The sequence below is a fragment of the Equus caballus genome, chromosome 6 (assembly GCF_041296265.1).
Source record: "Equus caballus isolate H_3958 breed thoroughbred chromosome 6, TB-T2T, whole genome shotgun sequence".
In the NCBI taxonomy this organism is placed as follows: Eukaryota; Metazoa; Chordata; class Mammalia; order Perissodactyla; family Equidae; genus Equus; species Equus caballus.
In genome coordinates, this window is record NC_091689.1 from 48,930,790 (window position 1) to 48,953,509 (window position 22,720).

General features: G+C 44.4%; 1 protein-coding gene across 7 annotated transcripts; it reads left to right on the forward strand.

Moving 5' to 3' along the window:
* Positions 1-1,419: 1,419 nt before the first annotated feature.
* PHC1 (polyhomeotic homolog 1) lies at positions 1,420-22,308 on the forward strand. Of its 7 annotated transcripts, none has more exons than XM_023643106.2 (15): positions 1,420-1,579; positions 4,387-4,544; positions 5,605-5,715; positions 6,802-6,882; positions 7,406-7,555; positions 8,154-8,309; positions 13,650-14,145; positions 15,581-16,359; positions 16,937-17,084; positions 17,337-17,548; positions 18,162-18,276; positions 19,270-19,378; positions 19,593-19,743; positions 20,213-20,444; positions 21,288-22,308. In XM_023643106.2, the coding sequence occupies exons 2-15, from the start codon at positions 4,431-4,433 to the stop codon at positions 21,440-21,442; spliced, it is 3,009 nt and encodes a 1,002-aa protein (XP_023498874.1). In that variant the 5' UTR covers positions 1,420-1,579; positions 4,387-4,430; the 3' UTR covers positions 21,443-22,308. The 7 variants fall into 7 exon arrangements, with proteins under 7 accessions (XP_023498874.1, XP_070127084.1, XP_005610971.2 ...); XM_005610914.3 differs by having other exon boundaries at positions 1,431-1,579; positions 8,178-8,309; XM_070270981.1 differs by having other exon boundaries at positions 1,528-2,814; positions 8,178-8,309.
* Positions 22,309-22,720: the final 412 nt, after the last annotated feature.

Consider the following 22,720-nt stretch of genomic DNA (forward strand, 5'->3'; position numbering starts at 1 on the left):
TCTGTGACATAAATGTGGCTACCACAAATTAAGAGCCCAGGGTCCAAATACTCCTCTTTCAATGCAAATCTAAATGGATCTAATTTATAAACAAAGAGAACACTTCTATTTTTTCCCTAAAAACAAATCATGCATTGGCTTTTCAAGGAGAGAATGATGGGTTGATAGAGCAAACAACTGGCTAGAACAGAGGTCATGTAGACATGATGCAAAAATAGTTATTGCACTGTGATACCAACAGACAAAGCACCAACTCTGGTTATTAACCCGCAAGGCGTCCCTGGCCCCTTCTGTAAAGGTTAATGAGGGCAGTTATCTTTGTTCTGTGTACTGATGTAATCCAAGCTTCCAAAACAGTGGGCAGCACATTGTAGGTGCTCTCTAAATATTCGCTGAATGTTCAAGGACTAACAATTAAAAACTAATAAGTGGATATCATAAATAAAATGACAAAGGCCACTGCCTCATCAAATGTTTAGCATTCCCAAATACAGCCCCATTGTTCTACTCTCCTTCTAGTCCTGCCTCCTCCCTTCTTTCTATCGTTCTCTCTCTTTTGCATATACATTTAAATCTAAGAACACACGAAAGCCCTGAAATTACAGACTTAAACGTGTTATCCAAAGCAAGTTATATTAGGTTGCTGCTTTTAAATGAATGCCAAGTCCTAATGGGTTCAGTTTCTGGGCAGCATTCTTTCCCGCCTTCTTGGAGTTGAGGTGAGGGATTAAACAATCCACGTTCGCTCTCCTTTTCCTCAATCTTTGTTCTTTCCTGTTCTCTCCTTTCCTCGGCTTTATTTCCTTGCCTAGTCTATCGTTCTCCAGCGCTGTTGCTTTGCTCTTTCTCCCTCTCTGCCTGTGGGTCCCTTTGATCCTTTCTTTTATCCCTTATTCCCAGAAGCTCCAGAAAATACCTTCTTTTTTCCCCCTTTCACGTCACTTCCCTCCCTTCTCCCATGTCCCTCTCCTGCTCCGGGAGAGGTGAGTTCCCCACTAGAGGCCAGCACTCTCTCCGTTTCCTCCCTCCAACCTGCGAGCAGAACTCGGGGAGAAAGAAGGGAAAAAAAGAGGAGACAGAGCGAGAGAGGGAAAAAAACCCCGGGGCCTAGAGCGCAGAGGCCCGGGAGCGGCGTCGTCATGGCAACGGGCGCCGGCAGGAAACGAGGGACGCGGGGAGGGGGAGGGCGCGCGGGGAGGGGGTGGGCTGGGGGAGGGGTCCGGCTGCCCCGGAAGCACCTCCCCGCCAGCCCCCTCCTCCAGCCCGGCCCGCAGCCCCCGGCTTGCCGCCCCCACCCTCTCGGCCCGGCAGGAAGTGACAGGCCCGCCGCGAGCCCCGGAGGCCTGGCAGAGCCGCGGCCGGGCCCGCAGCCGGAGCGGCGGGAGGGGCGGGGAGCCGCGGCCGCGCCGGGCGCCTCCCACCCCGCCCTCGGCGCCCCCGCCCCTCCAGGAAGGGGAGGAGGCGAGGGGAGCCCGCCGCGGAGGCCGAGCGAGCCCCCCGCCCAGCCTGGCGAGCGGGGAGCCCGGCACATGAAGTGGACGCCCCCCGGGAGCGCTTGGGTGCAGAGCCGGGCGCGAAGGTAACCGGGCGACGGCGGGCTGGGGAGGGCAGGAGCTCGGGGGCTTGGCTGCGCGGGGATGTTTCTCCAGCCACCTTGGGCTGTGTAACGCCCCAGGTACCTCCCCCAGTTCCCTCCCTGCCCACCTCCAGCGCTGCGCTCTGCGGTCGCTCGGCTCTGCTGTCCAAGTCCGCTCGCTGTGCTTCGTGCTGGCCGTCCGGCACCCTCCTTGCTGCTGACTGCTCGTTTTCTCATTCATTTCTCCTTCTCTGACTTTGGTTCTCCCATCCAAGCATGCTGTCTAGTTATCTCCCTGCTTTTTATGGTCCGCTGGGTTCTTCAGCCTCCGATTCCTTGACTTCTGTCTGTCTCTCTCCTGCCTGTCTCCCGGCTATCAGTGAGCACAGTTCCCTGCTGTCTTGGGTCAGCTCCCTCCTGGCACCGCTCTCTCTGCCCCCTTGCCCCGGTGTGTTTGATTCCTCTTTGGAACCTCGTTTTCATCAAGGTTCTATATACAGCAAGGACCCCCGGTCGTCTACTATCCCTAGTCTCCAAATTACTTCCATTTCTTTGGCACAGCCCCTTCTCCCGCCTCCCTTCCCTTGCCCCATCCTTTCTACAAGACAGAGTTTTATGCGTAGGAAAACTGGTTTCCTCCAACTCTTGGCTCAGTAGGCCCTGTACCAGGTCCACTTCAATATCCCTTTCTAGCTCTGTGCTCCTCCCAGCCCAGCCCACACACACCCAAATACTACCTTTCAGGATGACCGGGGTTTAGCTGTTTGGGGACTTCTGTGGATCAGTTTCTCACTCTTTCTCTTCTAGTTTAATTCTGAAAATTTAAATTCACTGTGCCTCCTAAACTTTTTGTTGTCTTCATTTTCTGTGCTTAATTTTACTGTCCCAACATTGATCACAAATGAATAGATATATGTGCTTGGGATCTAGGAACCCTCGTGTGGATGACAATTTCTCCTGATTCTAGTAAAGACTTTAAGTTGCTCCCTTTCCATCTCTATTTCCATTTCACAATCTGAAAAAAAAATGTTAATAAGTCTTTGGGGAGCTGAGGGGTCATACAGTTTATTAGCATTTTCACCTATGAATGTAGGAATTAAAGTTCCCTCCAGCTAGTAAAGGGATCTCATGTCTTTTGAGTCCAATGAGCTAAGTCCAGAGATCTGTGCGACTGTGCTGTGCTGCCTCTAATCGTTACCCACTTTTTTTCTTCACATGCTGATAATGAGGATTCATGGGTCTGTATCTGTTCAGTGCTTTGATATTTTGGCAAAAGATGTGGGGAGAAGATAGACTAGAGTTGATGCTGATACGCTCCGTCCTGTGGACTGCTTGGGCTATATCCATGTTCTCAGTGATTTTACTATTCCTCCATGAAACTGGAGAGATGGGTAGAGTTCTTGGGGGATGATGATGATGCGATCAGATTCTACTGGAAATGGAATAATAAGAAAGCTCCCCAACTCTATTTCTAAGGCCAAGTGGTTTGGTTTTATTTACTTTGTTTTGCATGCAATCATTAAGATAAATTGACCCTAATAAAACTGTTGACGGCCCTGAGCAGGAATTCTGGCTTGATGTTTACATTTAAACCAAATAGTGCTTTGCTGACCTGATATTTCTAGTGGCCTCGTGCTTCAAAAGTAGAGAATGTAGTGTCTAGGTGTAACAAAAGAGAAAAAAAGTAAGAATAAATTGAAAAACCTTATTGTCATTTGCTGCTGCTTTGGCGGTATGTTTCTTCTTGCTTCTCATCTCCTGTCTCCTTGCTTGGATCTTAGCAATGTTTTCATGTCTTTTTGCAAATTTTAGTGTTGCCCCTAGAGGGTAAATTCTGACCACTTTAGTGCACTAAAAAGTTGAATCTTTCTTTTCTTGAAGATTTCCATTGCTGTGTATTTAACACGCTTAATACCTGGGAATCGTTTATTAAAATGTTACGTTACATTCAGTTGTGAAGTTTTCTTTGCAAGTGAGGAAACTGAGGTGTAAGAAGGGAAAGTGACATGCCTAAGGAGTTGTTATTAGCAGCCTGAGCTGGAACCAGGCCACTATTTGGGCTACATGAACTGTAGGCTTAGCTCTCTACCTCCTAGTTTTAAGACTTTCCATGATGCATTCAACATAGGTGTATCTTCAGCCCCTCCTCCATAAAATGAGGACAATGAGTACTCAAAACTGAGTGACACTACCTTACCCACAGGTTTATTTTTTTGGTTTGAAGAAGAAACATGCTAGTGTACTGACTTGATACTTACTGGGACGACTTCTTTAACCTTAGAAAACCTCATTTCCACAATTGTAAAGTGGGGATAGTAATATTTCCCTTAAAAGCACTCTGAGAGATAATGGAGGTGAAGAGCCCAGCCAGGTGAAAGGAGGCATCTAGTGGCTTCTCAGTAAATTCTGACCATTGTTAAGATGATGGCTGATAATGATGTTGCAGATGCAGATAAAAATGAGATAACAGTAAGTTTTAATGGGGAATATTTTAAATTGTTAAAAAGTATTCTGGGAATATAAGGTGGCCTTAGTATTATGAGGAGCTGTCTTATATTCTGCCCCTTTTATATTTAGTGACAGCCATGAGGGAATATGTAAAGATTGTTTCTTTTGAGACACTGCATAGCTTCAAAAGATAGTGTGGGGAAGATATGCTTGTAGGAATGTATTGCAGCTTTGGTAGTTATAAAACCTGAGAAATCATGGCTTATGGAAGAAGAGGAGGATTCTTAGATAACTTGAATAATAGCAGGAAATAATAGTTTGAGATCAGGTGTAAATTTTAATCCTTTGCTACTTCCATCTAGGTCTTGAGTCAGAGCACCAGCCTTGGGGACCCTGGACCACTATCATGGAGACTGAGAGTGAGCAGAACTCTAGCTCCACCAATGGGAGTTCCAGCTCTGGGGGCAGCTCTCGGCCCCAGATAGCTCAGATGTCACTGTATGAACGACAAGCAGTGCAGGTGAGGCTCAGCTCTGAGGGGCTGTGATCTGTGAGTATTGGCCCGGGGTAGGCAAAGATGCTGGAAGATAGTCGCCCTTAGTTCCTCTCCAGCAAACTGGGGGAGTTGGATTGAGTGATGACTAAGGTCCCTTCCAGCTCTGAGAATCTTCGTTTACAACAGTTTAAGCAAGCAGGCAGAGAATGAGATTCAGTCTTTAAACTAAGGTTTTTTTATACCATTCAGTTCATGTGGCTAGATTCTAAGTAACCATTTCTCATCATGGATTGTCAGGTTTTTAATCTTTGGTCTTTCTTGTAAATCATCCTCAGTAATTGAAGTATGAAACACTTTAGAGTTTTATTTTTAGACAAATAGCAAATTCCATGTTTTTAAAAGTCTGCTTGGGAATGGGGCCTTAAAATATTTGGGTTACTAGAATAACTATGTACATCATAAGAATAGTTCTAATTTTTAAAGAATAACAGTAAAGTAATATTCTGAAGTTTACACTAAAGCTGAATTACCAGTATCATCTTTATAAACATCTGTTAGCATTGTACTGTAGATATTTGAAAATGCCAGTTATTTGAAAATTTTACCTGGTAGACTCTTTCATAAGTCACTGTTTACTGTATTTTTCATCGTTTTCAACCTCTTAGGACCCTGTCACCTTTTTTGTATTGCTAGAGTGTGGTCTTTTGTTTTCTTCTCTTTACATTAATCGACATCTATTTATTTTTGACCTGTCTCATCCCGTTTCTTTTCTTTGCTATACCGTGTATTTCCAGATTCCGTTTTGGGGAAGAAGAGTTCATGTGATCACACTGCTTTACTTTTCTTTATATACAAGAATAGAGCATAGCAGAGTTAATTGCTTCTCCACTTTTTGAGGACTGTGAACTTACTGGTTCTAATATAAAAATGGACAAATCAGGTGTTGGTGATTTAACCAGACTCCTGTCTTCTTTTGTTTCTCTTCTTCCCAGTGTGTCCCTTCACAGGATCACAGTGATTTGCATAGAATAGGAGTTAGGAGTGATTCATTCTAAGTGAGTTGATCCTCTCTTTCTCCTCCTAGGCCCTGCAGGCGCTGCAGCGTCAGCCTAATGCGGCTCAGTATTTCCACCAGTTCATGCTTCAGCAGCAGCTCAGCAATGCCCAGCTGCATAGCCTGGCTGCCGTCCAGCAGGTGAGAGGTCAGCAGCCAGCTGGCCCTAGAGGGAGGGGATAGGCACTACAGGTGGGTAGGGGCATACTGTGTCCTCCCTAAGCGAGGCTGGAAACGGTCTCCTCTGCCTCCTGTCCTCCTGTAGAAGGGTGGATAGATCTTAGCTTCTGGGGTTGCGATAAGAACTATGGGAGAACTACCTTTTACAGGTAGAATGGCTATGTTCTCGACCTGCATTGTTCAAGCTGGTAGCCATTAGCCTCTATGACTAGTCCAGGGGCCACTCCAGGGGACAGCCCCATGGCCGAGTGGTTAAGGTTGTGCACTCCACTTCGGTGGCCCAGGGTTTCACTGGTTCGGATCCTGAGGGCAGACATGGCACTGCTCATCACGCCATGTTGAGGCGGTGTCCCACATAGCACAACCAGAAAGACCTACAGTTAGAGTATATAACTATGTACTGGGGGGCTTTGGTGGGAAGAAGAAGAAGAAGAAGAAGAAAAAAAAGATTGGCAACAGATGTTAGCTCAGGTGCCAATCTTTAAAAAAAAAATAGGTCTCAAAATATGGCTAGTCCAAATTGAGAGATGCAATAAGATTTTGGATTTCAAAGACTTAATGTGAAAAAAAATGTAAAATATCTCAGTAGTTTGTTTATATTGGTTACATGTTGAAATGAGATATATTGGCTTAAATAAAATATTAAAGTTTACTTTTCCTGTTTCTTTTCACTTTAAAAAAAAGTGTGCACAGTAGAAAATTATGTAGGTCGCTCGCGTTGTATTTGTATTGGACACCTCTGGGCTAGACTTATCAGCAACGCATGGTGTGACCTGAGCCCAGGTTCTTCCACCTAAAAGAAAGCGGGAGGAGCAGGACAGGTTGCCTGCCTGCCCAGGAGGGTTCTGTGGGAATTACTGGGTTGGCATATGTGGTCATGTGAGGGTTGTTGGGATAGTGAGTATACTTTTCCGTATTCCATAGCGAGTCTCTTGGTTCTTACCTGAGATCTCTATTATGTTTTGTGCCTGTGATTTATTACTGGAAGATTCAGAGCCTTTTCCTTTGTTGTTTCTGCTCTTCCTTGTTTCCTTTCCTCTCTAACAGGCCACAATTGCTGCCAGTCGGCAGGCCAGCTCTCCAAACACCAGCACCGCACAGCAGCAGACTACCACCACCCAGGCCTCAGTGAGTACTGCTTCTCCCCACTGAGAGGCTTCTCCCCCTGGGTCTTTGTCTCTGGGTTAAACTACTTTATGCAGCTGATCTGAAGAGTGTTTATTGAGCCATCAATGGTGTTTACTGCTTTTACGTAGAGAATATTAGTAAAGGGGAAAATAAACAACTTGAATCTATTTGGGGTCTTAATGAGGAGGTCTAAGAAAGGAGGAAGAAAATCCTGGAGAAGAAGAGATGACAAAGGAAAGGGAATAATCTTTGGGCCCTTCAGTGAGAAGTAAAATCTGTTCCATTTCCTTCCTTTGCCTTCTCAACTGTTAGGCTAGTTCTTAGGGACTAGTGTCTTTACTTTGGTAATACCCCATAGTAGCCAGGATGATAGTTATGAATAGGAAGGCATTTTTCATTTCCTCCTAACCCTTTGAAAGTGAATATTCTGTTCTTGACCGTGTCACTCTGAATTTCTCAGTCGTGTGCATTTCCGTTTACCTCTCCCCAATCCTTAGTCCTGGTTCTTTTCTATACCACACAGATCAATCTGGCCACCACGTCGGCCGCGCAGCTCATCAGCCGATCCCAGAGTGTGAGCTCTCCCAGTGCTACCACTTTGACCCAATCTGTGCTACTGGGGAACACCACCTCCCCACCCCTCAACCAGTCCCAGGCCCAGATGTATCTACGGGTAAGCCACAGACGCAACCACCATTGTCCCAGGGGCATAATTGTTCTGTCCCTGGCAGGGACTTGAGTGAAAGCTATTTTATTTAACTATGGTTGCCCAGATGTTTTAAGACAAACTGATCTACTTCCTTTGCCTTGTTTGCCTCTAGAAGTGATACTTATGCACAGGTAGCTGCACATTACATTGAGAATCCTAAGTCAGAGGACGTTCTCCTTAACATTTGACTAAATTAGCGTCAGGTGTAGTCTGATCTTTAACCCTGTGGCTCAAGTACACAAGTTCTAAGTTATCTCTTAGCCTGTCTACTTACTGTACATAAATACTTGTTCTAAAACCCTCATTGTCTCAGCTTCTTTGATGTTTGACTCTTTGTTATCAATCTATGGTTTTGTACACACTCCAGGTTTTCTTCTGGATGATTCATCACATATGGAGAATAAGGGTCTCCGGGGTTGGTGTGGAAAGGGGCACAGGGCTTAGCTGTTTCGTATCTTCTGTTTATTTTGTCTTGTGGTCCTTCCCTTCCATTTCTTTTGTCTTTCTTCTTTTCCTCTTGTTCTCTTTCCTCTGCTCTTCCTCTTCCTCCTCTCCTTGCCAGCCACAGCTGGGAAACCTATTGCAGGTAAACCGGACCCTGGGCCGGAATGTGCCTCTAGCCTCCCAGCTCATCCTGATGCCTAACGGGGCAGTGGCTGCAGTCCAGCAGGAGGTGCCATCTGCTCAGTCTCCCGGAGTTCATACAGATGCAGATCAGGTCAGTGGCAACCACTTGACCTGTGTGTGGATGGGCACTGGGGAGGATGAAGGGAACTACCATGGACCAGGGCACACCCTTCTAGCCCATTACCACTTTGCAGAATTCTTTTTTTTCCCCCCCACTTTTCTTAATTTCTTTAGAACTTGAATCCCTTACAACTCTTGAGTTAGGAAGGAAAGTAGATTTGACTGAAGACAGCCCTGTGAATTTGGGAAGCCTTATTCTTAATAGAGGGTAGATTTTCTTACCATTCTTTTATCCTTCCCTGGCTCAGTTTTATTCAGGAAGTCTTAATTCTCTCTCCTTGCAGTACCGCCTCTGGAAGATACGAGATGGTTGAGGGAATTCTACTTGTAGATAGATGTGAAGCTGACCTGGCTGAGTTGCTGGAAGAATGCTGATTCCTTCTCTTTATGAGTTCTGTAGCTCTCCAGCTGTCTCTTTCTGCTCACTGTCTTCTCAGTGTAGCCTTCCTCACCATTGCTTCCCATGCCTTACCCCAAAAGATACATTTATTTTGAGCCTAAATTTTTTAGTTTCTTACAGATGGGATGCAACTGGGACCTCATAATACTTATTTCAGTCTTTTAGGTTATCTTTTAGCAAGTAAATATTGAGCTCTTTCTATTTCTGTGCACAGATATATGTTCGAAACTTTGGGGAATTGAAAAGAAATGAGTCAGATCTTCAAAGAGCTTAGAGAACAAAAAAGTGCAGAAGTAAATGATACTAACTTTGAGTGACATCTGAGTTTAGAGATGAGTTGGCTGCATTACTTTCGGTGACTTTTGGGATGCTTGGGATCCTCTTGAAGGGATCCCTCTTGAGATCCCTTTTGGGATACTCTTGAAGGATGAGTAGGATTTGATTTGGAGTAAGAAGAAAACTGGAGAGAGAACAGCATGTGTAAAGGCATAATTCATAAATGTGAATATGAGTTGGTGATGAGTGGATAAAGTGGAGACAACAGGCCTGATGGTAGAAAGGGCATTGTTCGGGAGAATTCCGAAAGCCAAGTAACTTAATAGGTAGCAGAGGTCTTTGCTGCCTATTGATCAGCGGATTAATAGGACAAGGAAAGTACTTTAGAAAGAATCATGTAGGATCATGTGCCTGGAGAAGAAAGAAATTAGGGAACCTGCTAAGAACTTCTTGGGTCATAGAGTTCTAAGGGAAGACTTGTTTTAGACTATGGTGACAGCAGTGGAATCAGAGCATGAGGTCGAGACTGCTTCCAGATCCAATTGTTTCATTTATCCATCTAGTTATTCCTCCATAGTTGAGTGTCAATATGTGGAGGGACAGAGTAGTGGTTGAAAATGTGAATCTGATGTTTGGGTCAGATTCCAACTCCACGACTTACTTGGTGACCTAGGTGAATGACCTGACATTTTTTTTTGCCATAGTTTCTTCATCTATAAAATAGCTATTATAAAATACTTACCTCAGGGTGTGTTGTGAGGACTGAATAAGTTGATATGTGAAGTGCTTGAACAGCGCCTGGTTATAGGAGTGTTTGCGAGTGTTAGCTATTGTTACGCATCAGACATTCCTTAGCCTGGAATGCCCAAGACAGGCATGATCACTAGACTGACAGAGACGATAAATCATTGAAGCACTGGACATTCAACAGGTAATCCAATGGTTTAATAATTGCTTCATTAGAAGGTATAGAGTGTTCTGAAAACATAGAAAGGAACTTAATTTAGCCTTGGGATGGGGGTAGATGTCAAAAAGGCCTCCCTGAGGAGGTGACAGTTAAATCGAGGCCTGTAGAAGTTAGTCGAGTGAAGACATGGAAGGAGTGGTGAAAGCAGGAGAACCTTAAGTGCAGAGACCCCGAGAAGGGAAGGAGCCTTATATAGTTGAGGAATTGAAAGAAGACCTGTGTTCCTGCAGTTTGGCAAATGGGGATGGAGATGGTGCTGGAGAGGGAGGAGAAACCTCATCTTGCAGGGCCTTGGAGACTGTGTTTAGGATTTTGGGGTTTATGCAAAGGGCAGTGGGAAGCTATAGAGGGATTGCAAACATGCAAGTGACGTGGAGAGATTTGAAGTGATTTTTTTTTTTTCTTAAAGACTGTGTTGGCTCCTCCCGAGAATAAATGGAAATTGTGTGGGTGTGACTGTAGGGAGAACGACAGCGTTATAATTGTTTAGGGGAAAGATGGTGTTTGGATTAGGCGATAGCAATGGAGATGGACAGAAATGAATAGATTTGGGGAAAACTTAGATAGTCATTGAAAAAGGAGAACTGATTCAGTGGATGGGGGAGTTGAGGGAGATGGCAGAGATGAGATCTGACACTGCAGTGAAGTGGCTGGTAGTGCTATTCATGAGATGAAGAATATTGGGGAAGTGGATTTAGGGCGAAGGTCACTTTTGGACACGCTGACTTAAAAGGGTTTGTGAGCCATCCGCAAGGAGGTATTGGGTTGGCAGTTTTATATATGTGGTGCTTGAGCTCAGAGGAGAGGTCTGAGTTGGAGATAAACATTGGAGAGTAGTAGACATAGAGATGATGTTGAAGCCGAGGGAGTGTTTGACATTGCTTAGGGAGATGGTATGGACTGAGAAGAGAGGAGCCTTTAAGATGGAGCCCTGAGGGTAGGGCGAGCCCTTAGAAAATAGAGCAGACTACAAGCAGTTGAAGGTCAAGTAGAGGGTGATGGGCTGGCAAAGGGGAGTAGGGAAGAGTGACACAGACAAGAAAATCTGGATTCTGTGATGTCATGAAGACAAGGGAACGGAATGTTACAAGAAGTGGCAGGGGTCCTCTGTCAAATGCAGTAGAGAGGGCAAGAAAGATGGATTTACTAAGATGCATGGAGAGCTGTTTCAGTGGAGTTGCGGGAGTTGAAGCCAAAAGAGTATGCTTGACAAGTGGGAATAGATGCAGTGAATGTCAACAAATAGTAAGAGTTCAGCAGTAACAGGAAAGCAAAATGAAGGTGGGCTTCAGACCATGGTGATGGGAGGGGACCGATAGAGGAGAGGTTGAAGAGACAGGAAAGAATTGATAATACAAGCTTCTTGAGAAGGTGGAGGGGATGGGATCCTGAGCATAGTGAAGGGTTGCCCTTTGATAGGAGGAAGCATAGAAAGGAGAAGTGATGGGTGCTTAGCAGCTGAGTGTGTAGATTTGGTGATGGAAGTGATGGAGTATCATGTCATATAATGGTTTTATTGTCTCTGCAGGGGTGAAGAGTGAGAGGGGAAAAAGGAAGCAGTTCTGAGGTACAGGGAGGGTAGGAAAATTTTAAATAGCCATTATGGAAAGGAAGGTGATTAGAAAAAAACTGTAATTACCTGATAATATTAAGTGTCCCGGCACCCAATCCTGATGATTCTTGTAAATCTCTCTCAAAACCTATCATTTCTTCTTCTTTACTGCTGTTGCCTGAATTCAGGTTCTTTTTATTTTTCACCTGAATTACTGTACTAGTTTTCTAACTGGTCTCTTGGCTTCATCCTATCCACTTCTAATCCTCTTCCACATTACTATCAGAATAAGTTTTTTTAAATAAGAAAATATATGTTGTTACTAACACTATTTTTAACTATACCTATGGTATACAGAATTTGATAAATATAATCCTTGGCTTATGACGTCCTCTCATCACTGTCCCTTCGTGGCCCGCTTTTATTTATTTACTCAGTAAGTTTTAATAATGTAATAAGCAATCCTCAGTTCCATCCACTGCCTGTCCCTGCCCATGGTGACGATCATTCTGATTCCTAGGTTCATCCTTCCCTTGTGTCCCTTTTTATATAGTTTTATTGCATTTACATATATTTCTAAAAAGTACTTTTTATTTTAGAAAATTTCAAACATATACAAAAATAGAAAAAAATATGAATCCCTGTGTACTTTCTATCCAGTTTCAGCATTTATCAATATTTGGCCAGCCTATCCAGGCCCCTTCCCTGCCCCTGTGGATTGTTTAGAAGCAAATCCCAGACACTGTTTCATTTTATGTGTATGTCTGTTTTATTTGTATTTAAATTTATAAGGTACTTGTGCTGTATGTAATCTTTCTGGAAATGCTTTCTTAATAGCTTATTGTCAAGATCCACCCATATTACTGTATGTCATTATACTTTATTAATTTTGATTTCTGTGTAGTATTGCATTGTGTGAATCTAGTGCAGTTCATTCATCTTCTCTTCTGATAAAGGCCATTTGGATTGTTTCTAGGCATTTGTTACTGTGAATAGCGCTGCTATGAACATTCTGTGAACACGTGCCTCCTGTTGTGCACAGCAAGAGTTTCTTTTGTGGAATTCCTGGGTTAGAGGGTGTGTGAATGTTCAGCCTCAGGATATGATGCCAAACTGTTTTCCAAAGTGGTTGTACTGATTTATACTTACGTCTACAATGTTTAAAAGAATGGTTTCAACTATAGATTTGATCCTGTTTATTCTGATGAATATTCATCAGTGACTTCCTATAATCAGTGAAGTGCTCCTCAGTGTTTCTCTCTGATCATATTTTGGAGTAATTTACCATGTGTCAGGCACTGTGCTAGGTGCTGGGAATATAACCATGAAGAAGACAGATAAAGTCCAGACTCTGCTTGTTTTAACATACCAGGCCCTTCAAAATCTGGCACTTTGCTACCTCCCTAGCCTCAGCCTACCTTCCTGGCTTCATTTCTTGCCATTCCCTCTAATGCACCCCAAATATAATGAAATATTTATAATTTCCAAAAATGCTGTGCTATTTGTTGGCTCAGTGGTCTTGCAAATGTTCTTACCTATGTCTTCAAACTCCTGCCTTCACCATTACCTGTTGGGTCTCAGATGAAACGTCACCTGTTTTAGCAAGTCTCCTCTAATCTCTCTAGTCTGAATGAATCTTCCTCCTCCTCTCTGCTCCTGTGGCGCTTTGTGCGTATCTCTGCATAGTAGGATAATGATTATTGGTGATTCTCTTGTCTTTCTTCCCTTGTAGAAAGTATTCATTAGGAGCAGGGCCTGTGTCTGTCATCCCTGCATTCCCAGTATCCAGTGTGGTACCTGAGGCATAGTAGGTATTTGTTGAATGAATGAATGGAGAGGAAAGGGAAAATCTGAGACATTTTGAAGAAATAAATGGCCAAACTTGATGATAGATTTGATAGTGAATGAGGAGGTTAAAAAACCAAATACGATTCAAGAGTTCCTCTCTGGGTGATTGGAAGGCCTTTAATATATATAATTGTAAAGGTGGAGGTACGAGTTGAGGTAGGCTGTGGAATATCTGTAGCCATCTTCACTGCTTCTGAATCAGTCACAGAATTCTTTGACCTCAGTGCCTCCTGTTCCCTGTTTCTCAATCCATCTTCTTATCTTTCAGGTGCAGAACTTGGCAGTGAGGAACCAACAGGCCTCAGCCCAAGGACCCCAAATGCAAGGCTCTACTCAGAAGGCCATTCCTCCTGGAGCCTCCCCTGTCTCTAGCCTGTCCCAGGCCTCTAGCCAGGCCCTAGCTGTGGCGCAGGCTTCCTCTGGGGCCTCAGGCCAGTCCCTCAACCTTAGTCAGGCTGGTGGAGGCAGTGGTAATAGCATCCCAGGGCCCATGGGTCCAGGTGGAGGTGGCCAGGCACCTGGGGGCTTGGGGCAGTTACCTTCCTCAGGAATGGGTGGTGGTGGGAGCTGTCCCAGGAAGGGCACAGGAGTGGTGCAGCCCTTGCCTGCAGCCCAAACAGTGACTGTGAGTCAGGGCAGCCAGACAGAAGCAGAAAGTGCAGCGGCCAAGAAGGCGGAAGCAGATGGGTCTGGTCAGCAGAATGTGGGCATGAACCTGACACGGACAGCTACACCTGCTCCCAGCCAGACCCTTATTAGCTCAGGTAGGCTGTCGCCTCTCAGAATGTCATTATTCTCTCAGAGCTTGCTTGAAATCTTTAGAGTGCATTTCTTTGCCTTTTTTCCTGTTTCTCTTGGACCTGGAGTAGTGGAAGGAAAGAGAATCACATCAGCTTTGATCATATTAGTCCAGGGAGACAGGAGGACAGGGAACAGCTGGATCTCGTCTGTTTCCACCAGCAGCGGTCGTTTACAAATTGTCTTGTCCTCTCTGTCTTAGGCCCTGAGTTCTTCAGTTTATTCACTCTACCCATTCATTCACCCAGTTCCTACTGAATTGCCTGCTAGGTTCTAGGAGGTGCTAGGGCTGCATCTTTGAAAAGCAGATTCCCCGGTCGTGGCACTTAGAATTTAGCCCAAGGGATGAATTCTCTCCTCACTGTTTAGTGGTGGTTAGTCAGCCCAGTGTAGAGCAGAGACAGTGTAAGTGCCTTACAGCACTTAGGACTAGCAAGTAGAGACATGGTGTTTAATATAGTCAACCTGTGATCAACTCTGTCAGTGATCAGGATAAAAAAGAATAAATAATAATAACAATAACCCCAAATAGTTTATACTTGCTTTCAGACTTGGTTAGATATAGTTATATGTGTGTTTATTACTTGTATATTTTTGCCTTCTTTGTTTCTAGCAATTTAGTTGTTACTATATTTGGATAATTTACTCACAAAAAGTAACAGTTAATTGTCAGTTGTATTACTAATACCTAGTATTGACATGCTACAGCGCTCTGGTTCCAGAATACTTTCATATCACATACGTTCTCTGGACAGCGTGGTGGAATCTTGAGCGCGGGATGGTCAGCTCTGTTAACGGGAGGGAACGGGGTAAGGCCACAGCCTCCAGCTGCTGCCTCTTATGACTCCTCGTAGGTGGCAACCTAGACTGACGACTTTTAAAACCGAGGTAGTCATGGGAAGATGTTGGTGTCTTTACCTCTGTGGACATTGATTCTTTCCGTGACTATTCGGTGTTTCCCACGTTCCAGGCACCGGGCTGGGTTCTTGGGATGTACAGATGAGTAAAACGGACTCAGCGCTTGAGGAACTCAGAGTCTAAGCATGTAGAGGATGGACCAGCCATTCTTCTTTGCTCAGTACAAAGTAATAGAATTTAGGTAGAATGATGAAAATAAAAGTTAGATAAATGCAAGAAATTACTGAGGATTGTTAAATGATTGAGCAAAGGACTTCTTTCCTTGAGATCTTTAAGACTGGAGATGGTCAGTATTACTGACCATCTGACTCAGAGGAAAGAGTCAGAATGGTGATCTCTCAGGTCCTTCCAGGTTAGAGTTCCATTCACTGTGTGATTCCAAAACTAGGTACACCTTGGAAAGATGACTTTACTTTTAATTTATGAAGGTGATTATTTTCTGCTCTTCTTCCTCTTTGTTCCATCCTGGGCTTGTTCCTGTAGCCACCTACACACAGATCCAGCCCCATTCTCTGATTCAGCAACAGCAACAGATCCACCTCCAGCAGAAACAGGTGGTAATCCAGCAGCAGATTGCCATCCACCACCAGCAACAGTTCCAGCACCGTCAATCCCAGCTACTCCACACAGCCACACACCTCCAGTTGGCGCAGCAGCAGCAGCAGCAGCAGCAGCAGCAGCCACAGCAGCAAGCCACAACTCTCACTGCCCCTCAAACACCACAGGTCCCACCTACTCAGCAGGTCCCACCTTCCCAGTCCCAGCAGCAAGCCCAAACCCTGGTTGTTCAACCTATGCTTCAGTCTTCACCCATGTCCCTCCCACCTGATCCAACCCCCAAGCCGCCCATCCCCATCCAGTCCAAACCACCTGTAGCACCTATCAAGCCTCCTCAGTTAGGGGCTGCTAAGATGTCAGCTACCCAGCAACCACCACCCCATATTCCTGTGCAAGTTGTGGGCACCCGACAGCCAGGTACAGCCCAGGCACAGGCTTTGGGGTTGGCACAGCTGGCAGCCGCTGTACCTACTTCCCGGGGGATGCCAGGTACAGTGCAGCCTGGTCAGGCCCATTTGGCCTCCTCGCCACCTTCATCCCAGACTCCTGGTGCACTGCAGGAGTGCCCTCCCACATTGGCCTCTGGCATGACCCTTGCTCCTGTGCAGGGGACAGCACATGTGGTAAAGGGTGGGGCTACCACCTCTTCACCTGTTGTAGCCCAGGTCCCTGCTGCCTTCTACATGCAGTCTGTGCACCTGCCGGTGAGTGATGTCTGATGGTTTTGAGGGCGCTGTCACCCTTGAGTAGACTTGGGGATCAGTGGAAATAGAGATTAACTTAGGGGAATAAAGAATTGGGAAGGTTAAGATACTAGTATTTATCTGCTTCTGTAAGAGAGAGACATTAGTGAAAGATTAAGGTACTGGTATTTATTTGTTCCTTTTGTAGGAGACAGACATTACTGTATATAAGATTTGAACTTCATACTCCTGAATTTGCTCCTGAAATCACTCTGGATTTTTAGATCTGTACTAAGTTAGATCAAGATAGCCTTAAGCACTTAACTCAATCTTTAGAAAAACAACAGTTCTTGGTTGGGCCGTAATGAATCCAGGGTTGTGAAGTCTGGGTAAGGGCTAAATGATGTTGCATTTTCTTTTGTCCTGATATAGAAATTACACTTCTTGGGAAAGACCAGGAATTTTAGTGTACCATGGGAAGTACACAAATTGGGGAATCTGGAACTAAGAAGGTTTTCTCTGACAGTATGGGAGTAATTGTAGTTCCTTAATCCTTCACTCATGAATCTTGGTTTCTTTCCTATTCTTCACTTTATAGGGCAAACCTCAGACACTGGCTGTCAAACGCAAGGCTGAGTCTGAGGAGGAGAGAGATGACGTTTCCACACTGGGTTCAATGCTTCCTGCCAAGGCATCTCCAGTAGCAGAGAGCCCAAAAGTCATGGAGGAGAAGAGTAGTCTTGGAGGTAACTGATTTCCACGGTGCTGTTGGAGTGCGCAGAGATTAGAGCAGTGCTCTGAGGGGGATAAAAATACATCTGGCGCAGTAGAATATGGGCCTGAACTGGTGGACAAATGAGGAGATCCAAAAGCAGGGAATCCAGGATGAATGGTCAGAGATGAACATGTATTATTGTGGGAGATCAGGCTGGCTTGGCTAATAGATGGATCAATCATGTCATCCCATATCTATTCCTTAATCTGTGTTTATTTTCCAGAGAAAGCTGAACCAGTGACCAGTGTGAATGCTAATACCCCAAGCAGTGAACTAGTAGCCTTGGCTCCTGCCCCATCAGCGCCACCTCCTACGCTAGCCATGGTGTCCAGACAGATGGGTGACTCAAGACCCCCACAGGCCATTGTGAAGCCTCAGATTCTCACCCACATCATTGAAGGCTTCGTTATCCAGGAAGGAGCAGAACCTTTCCCGGTGAGGGCAGGACTGTAAGGTGGGACTTTGAAGTAGGGGCTTGGTATGATTGTTGTCTTTTCAAACTCCACTACAATCAAAAGGCTCAGAACTATTTAATTAGAGAATGGTTCAGTTCTACTGTTTGTATGGTTAGTTGTAAAGAAGGAAGGGAAAAGAAAAGGAAAGAACATGGAGACCAGAAAATGAAAATGTTAGGAAAAGAAGAAAAGGAAGAAAGTGCCCTTTAAAGCTGTAATGTTTAGTTAGACAAACTAGGTTGTTTTATAATGAAGAAAATTGTGGTAGAGAAGTTAGGCACTTTTCTAGGTATTACGAGTTGCAGAACCAGGCCTAGAACACAGGTATCTTGACTCCTAGTGCGTTCCATTCAACCTAGGAGGGAAAAGGACAAAATAGGGAGCCGGGCTGGGAACCTGTTCTGCAGTGGCTTATCTGAAAAAACCCAGTTAAAGACTCTTGCTTGCCATATTGAAAATGATTCTCTCTGAACCAGACTTGGTCATTAACTCGGAGATCTAGGTAAAGACATGATGGTGAGAAATGCTGGGAAAAGCTATAGAGAAGCAGAAAGGAATTAGGCTAACTTAACTCTCAACTTTTTCTGGGACAGGTGGGTTGTTCTCAGTTACTGAAAGAGTCTGAGAAGCCACTACAGACGGGCCTCTCGACAGGGCTGAATGAGAATCAGTCAGGTGGCCCCTTGGGAGGGGACAGCCCATCTGCTGGTAAGTATTGATGTAGAGACCCATCTGGGGAAGGAGGCTCATGGAGATGTGTTTGAGGACTCTGTCAAATAGTAATTATCTATTTAAAGTGGGAATTATATGAAGTCCATTCACATACAGAAGCACATATATATATATATATATATATATATATATTTTTTTTTTTTTTTTTGATGAGGAAGATTGTCCAAGCTAACCTCTGTTGCCAGTCTTCCTCTTTTTGCTTGAGGAAGATTGTGCCTGAGGTAACATCTGTGCCAATCTTCCTCTATTTTATATGTTGGACGCCACCATGGCATGGTTTGATGAGCAGTGTGTAGGTCCGCACCTGGGATCCGAACCCACGAACCCCAGGCCACTCAAGTGGAGCACATGAACTTACTATGCCACTGGGCAGGCCCCAGAAACCATGTGTGACAGAATATGTAGAATCACACAAAAAGAGTTCCACAGGATTAGGGGAATTTTATCAAGTTAAAGTAACCTGTTGAATTATTTACTATAAGGATATATTTTTCAAAAGATGATCTAAAATAGGATATTTCTTAATTTCCAGTTTTCCTTATTGTAGATTTTATGATCTGTATTAAGGACTCTTGTTGATTTTGTGATCTATATTAAGGATTTTTGTTTACATTTTCCCTCCCGCTTTTGGAAACTTTGTGGGAGAGGAATCATCTTTCTAGGCATTAGTAATTAGTTGTTCTCTCCTATTAACAAGTGCAGTTTTGTCTGAAATCTGAGTGTATGAATTAGGATAAAATTAGTCATGTAAAATGGAAATAGTCTGGCTAAGGCTGGGAAGACTGATGTTCTTGAGGGGCATGTCTTTATGGTCTTGGGTTTTTAATTTGTTTTAGGGATTCTCAATTAGGCTGTGTGGGTCTTTGGGGGCAAACCCCAAGAGTAATTAGAGTCCGGCTGTGGGCCCAGTGATGGCCTGTGCAGGAGCAGAAACAGAGGGCAGCTTTCCAGGGATGCCTTGTTTTTCAGAGCTGGATAAGAAGGCGAATCTCCTGAAGTGTGAGTACTGTGGGAAGTACGCCCCTGCAGAGCAGTTTCGCGGCTCCAAGAGATTCTGCTCCATGACTTGCGCTAAGAGGTACGCAGGCACCCTCCTCCTCCCCTTCGGCACTGATTCCTCCTCCTAAAATTACACCCCTTCCCCAGAATCATCTCACAGCTGGTATGTCTCCTTTGCTTTTATTCTCTTCCCCAAATCAGCTCTCAAAGTACCAGTTCACATTTAGTGCAGGGGAGCAGCAAAGTGGTCTTCTACAGCACCTTTGACATGCTGTATATCCTCTGACGTGTAGGTATAATGTGAGCTGTAGCCACCAGTTCCGGCTCAAGAGGAAAAAAATGAAAGAGTTTCAAGAAGCCAACTACGCTCGTGTTCGTCGGCGTGGACCCCGCCGCAGCTCCTCTGACATTGCCCGTGCCAAGATCCAGGGCAAGCGCCACCGGGTGAGCTTCCCTTGCAGAGCCAGCTACCTTTAGAATGGGCCTTTTTCTTCTCCTACAGGACAGTTCCTTTGCCCAGGTAAAAGGGTATGAGACCAGAATTCTGGTTTCACATTATGTTACTCCAAATTCCTAGAGATCCTGATGTCTTTAGTCTCCTCTCACCTGATTGCTACTAGTTCATGTATCCATTAATCCTTATGCTGTATTTGAGTAGAGAAAATCTAGACCGATAGTTGGTAGAAGGGGAGAATCAGGAAAGTGATATAGTTTATACTTGAAAGGCACTCGAGAGTAGACTGCTGACTTCAGGCATTTGCAAATGAAGTACAAATTCTCTCACTAGTACTAAGATTAGTTTTTCCTCTATGCCCAGTATTAACCCAATATAAACCCAGGGTGGCTGGAGAGGGGAGAGGAGACCTTAGGATGCTATTATTCATGACCTCACTGTTCGCGGTTTTCTCTATAGGGTCAAGAGGACTCTAGCCGGGGTTCAGATAATTCCAGTTACGATGAAGCACTCTCTCCAACATCTCCTGGGCCTTTATCAGTGAGAGCTGGGCATGGAGAACGTGACCTGGGGAACCCCAATACAGCTCCGCCTACACCAGAATTACATGGCATCAACCCTGTGTTCCTGTCCAGTAATCCGAGCCGTTGGAGTGTGGAGGAGGTGTATGAGTTTATCGCTTCTCTACAAGGTACTGAGGGCCTATCCAACAGAACCCAGGTCACCTATATGCTTAGTTTTCTTTAGGCCATCCCACATGGGCCTTTGTAACAGGGAACATAACTGACATTTAAATGGTAGAGGCTTAAGTATGGTATGACCAAGGCTCTAGTCTTCATATTTATTTAAGTTACTTGCTCACAACCTGGTTTCCTAATTTCCTTCTGGTTGACTGTCCTCTACTCTGTCAGCAATTTTGCAATGTTTGATTTTCATTTTTTATTATGCTTCAGCCATATTTCTTACCAACAATTTTTGGATAAAGTATATTTTTGGGTGTGATTGTGATACCCACCATGGATAAAAGACTTTCTTCAGTGAAGAAGGGATTAGGAAATAAAGGGGCCATTGTTGTCCCACTCTCTTCATGGCAGAATTGTTTATAAACTATTCTTGACAAAGGGATGCTTTTCTTCAGAAAAGAAAATCAGTCACCCTATTCTTGCTATTTGTCTGAATTCTGGGCCCTTAAGCAAAAATGTTACAAAGACTCTTGCGTTTTTTGGCCAGTGTACAAGAAAAGGTATATATTTGTTTCCTTTCCCCCCTCCTCAAGCGATTTGAATGAAGTTATTTCTATGGCTGAACAACTTAGTCGTTCTTTATCTTGGCTTTTTTTTTAAATAGCCAGTTGCCCTCTCTGATTTCATTTTGCTTCCAGGGCTTGCTATCTACGACCTTTATATTACTAAATTTACACGTACTTTGGGATTAACCGTGGCTGGGTCTCCGTCTTTTCATCTTTAGTTGCCCCCTCATTTCCTCTGGTCCTACCATGTACTTACTCACACACATTCCAACCATTTCCTTCTAGGCTGCCAAGAGATTGCAGAGGAGTTTCGTTCCCAGGAGATTGATGGACAGGCCCTTTTATTACTTAAAGAGGAACATCTTATGAGTGCCATGAACATCAAGCTGGGCCCTGCCCTCAAGATCTGCGCCAAGATAAATGTCCTCAAGGAGACCTAAGTGGCCCTCTTGCACAAACCAGCCTAAGGCAGACCCTCCCCACCGTCCAGGTTATAACCTGGTACCAGCAGAGACTTTACAGGGAAGAAAAGAGCTGTTCCAATTATGTAAATCTTCTGTAGAGGGGATTACTGAGACAGGGAAGAAAAATGCAAGAATTGGTTGCTGGTGCTACATGGCGGCAGCTTTGACATTTTCTCTGGGTTCTACTTTATTTTTTAAAACCTTTACAATTCTCACCGTTCTCATCTACCCTAATCCAATCTTTATAAAAGAGACAGTCTAGAGAACTAGGACTGCTTGGCCTTATCCTGGAGTGGAGAGTCCAGGCAGGGTCTCAGTTCTCCAGAGGAGGAACAGACAGTCTGGTAAGGCAGACAAATGGGTGGAATGTAGCTGTGCCTCCGCAGTGGGAGAGGTAGGGTTTTCTAGCTTGTGTCACACAAGTAGCAAAATCTGGTACTCCCTCTCTTCCTTCTGGACTGTCAGACCGTAGCTGTGGCCCAGTTTTCTTTGTCGTCACTCACTCCCTTAGTATTGAACATTTTCTCCTGCATCCATGGCAGGGTTACCAGCCAGTGTATAGACTTGGCTGGCATCATTCTGATTTGCTGCAGGGACTAAAAATATTTGGCATACATGTGGCTGTTGTCATTCTTTCTGCATCCCCCTGCTCCCTCCCAATTTATCTGTTTTCTTCTATCCTATCTTTCTTTTCAATTCCAACTCTGCTCTGTCCTATAGCTTTATAAAACAGGAGTATGTGGGGCTGAGGTCAGGAGTGTAAGTCCTTGCCTTAGGCGCTATTCCTTATACAACAAAAATATTAAATATTTTTTTTCTCCTCAGTAAAAGGATGAAAATTAGTCTGTTGTCTCTTACTCCATTCCAGTGTGTCTACCATGTTCTTTCACACAAATGATTAGGCCAACATGTTTTTTTTTTTTTTAATCTTTTAAGTGTTTTTGTACAAAAAGTGTATTTCTTTTTTTTGCATTTTTAAAACACCAGTGTGGGGGAGGATGCAAACAAATTAAAAAAATGCTTTTATAACATTATTTTCCCTGTTTAGGAAGAAAAAAAATCATTCCAATAGTACTTAAAAGTCCAAAGGTGAAATAATTTCATTTTCTTCTCTAAAGGCTATAAAAGGCCCCTGCCTGTTCCATTTGCTGTGTCCAGTGGAGCTATGTTACTCTTCACTGGCCCAGGTTCACTGTTAGAGAAAGATCAGGCCAGGTTTCTGGGCACATGGCCTAAACAGAAAGGTGGAAGCAT

Coding starts and splice junctions, on each gene's coding strand:
- PHC1 (XM_070270980.1), top strand. Junction 16,360..16,936: donor TGCAGTCTGTGCACCTGCCG/GTGAGTGATGTC, acceptor TTCACTTTATAG/GGCAAACCTCAGACACTGGC. Junction 18,277..19,269: donor AGGGGACAGCCCATCTGCTG/GTAAGTATTGAT, acceptor CTTGTTTTTCAG/AGCTGGATAAGAAGGCGAAT.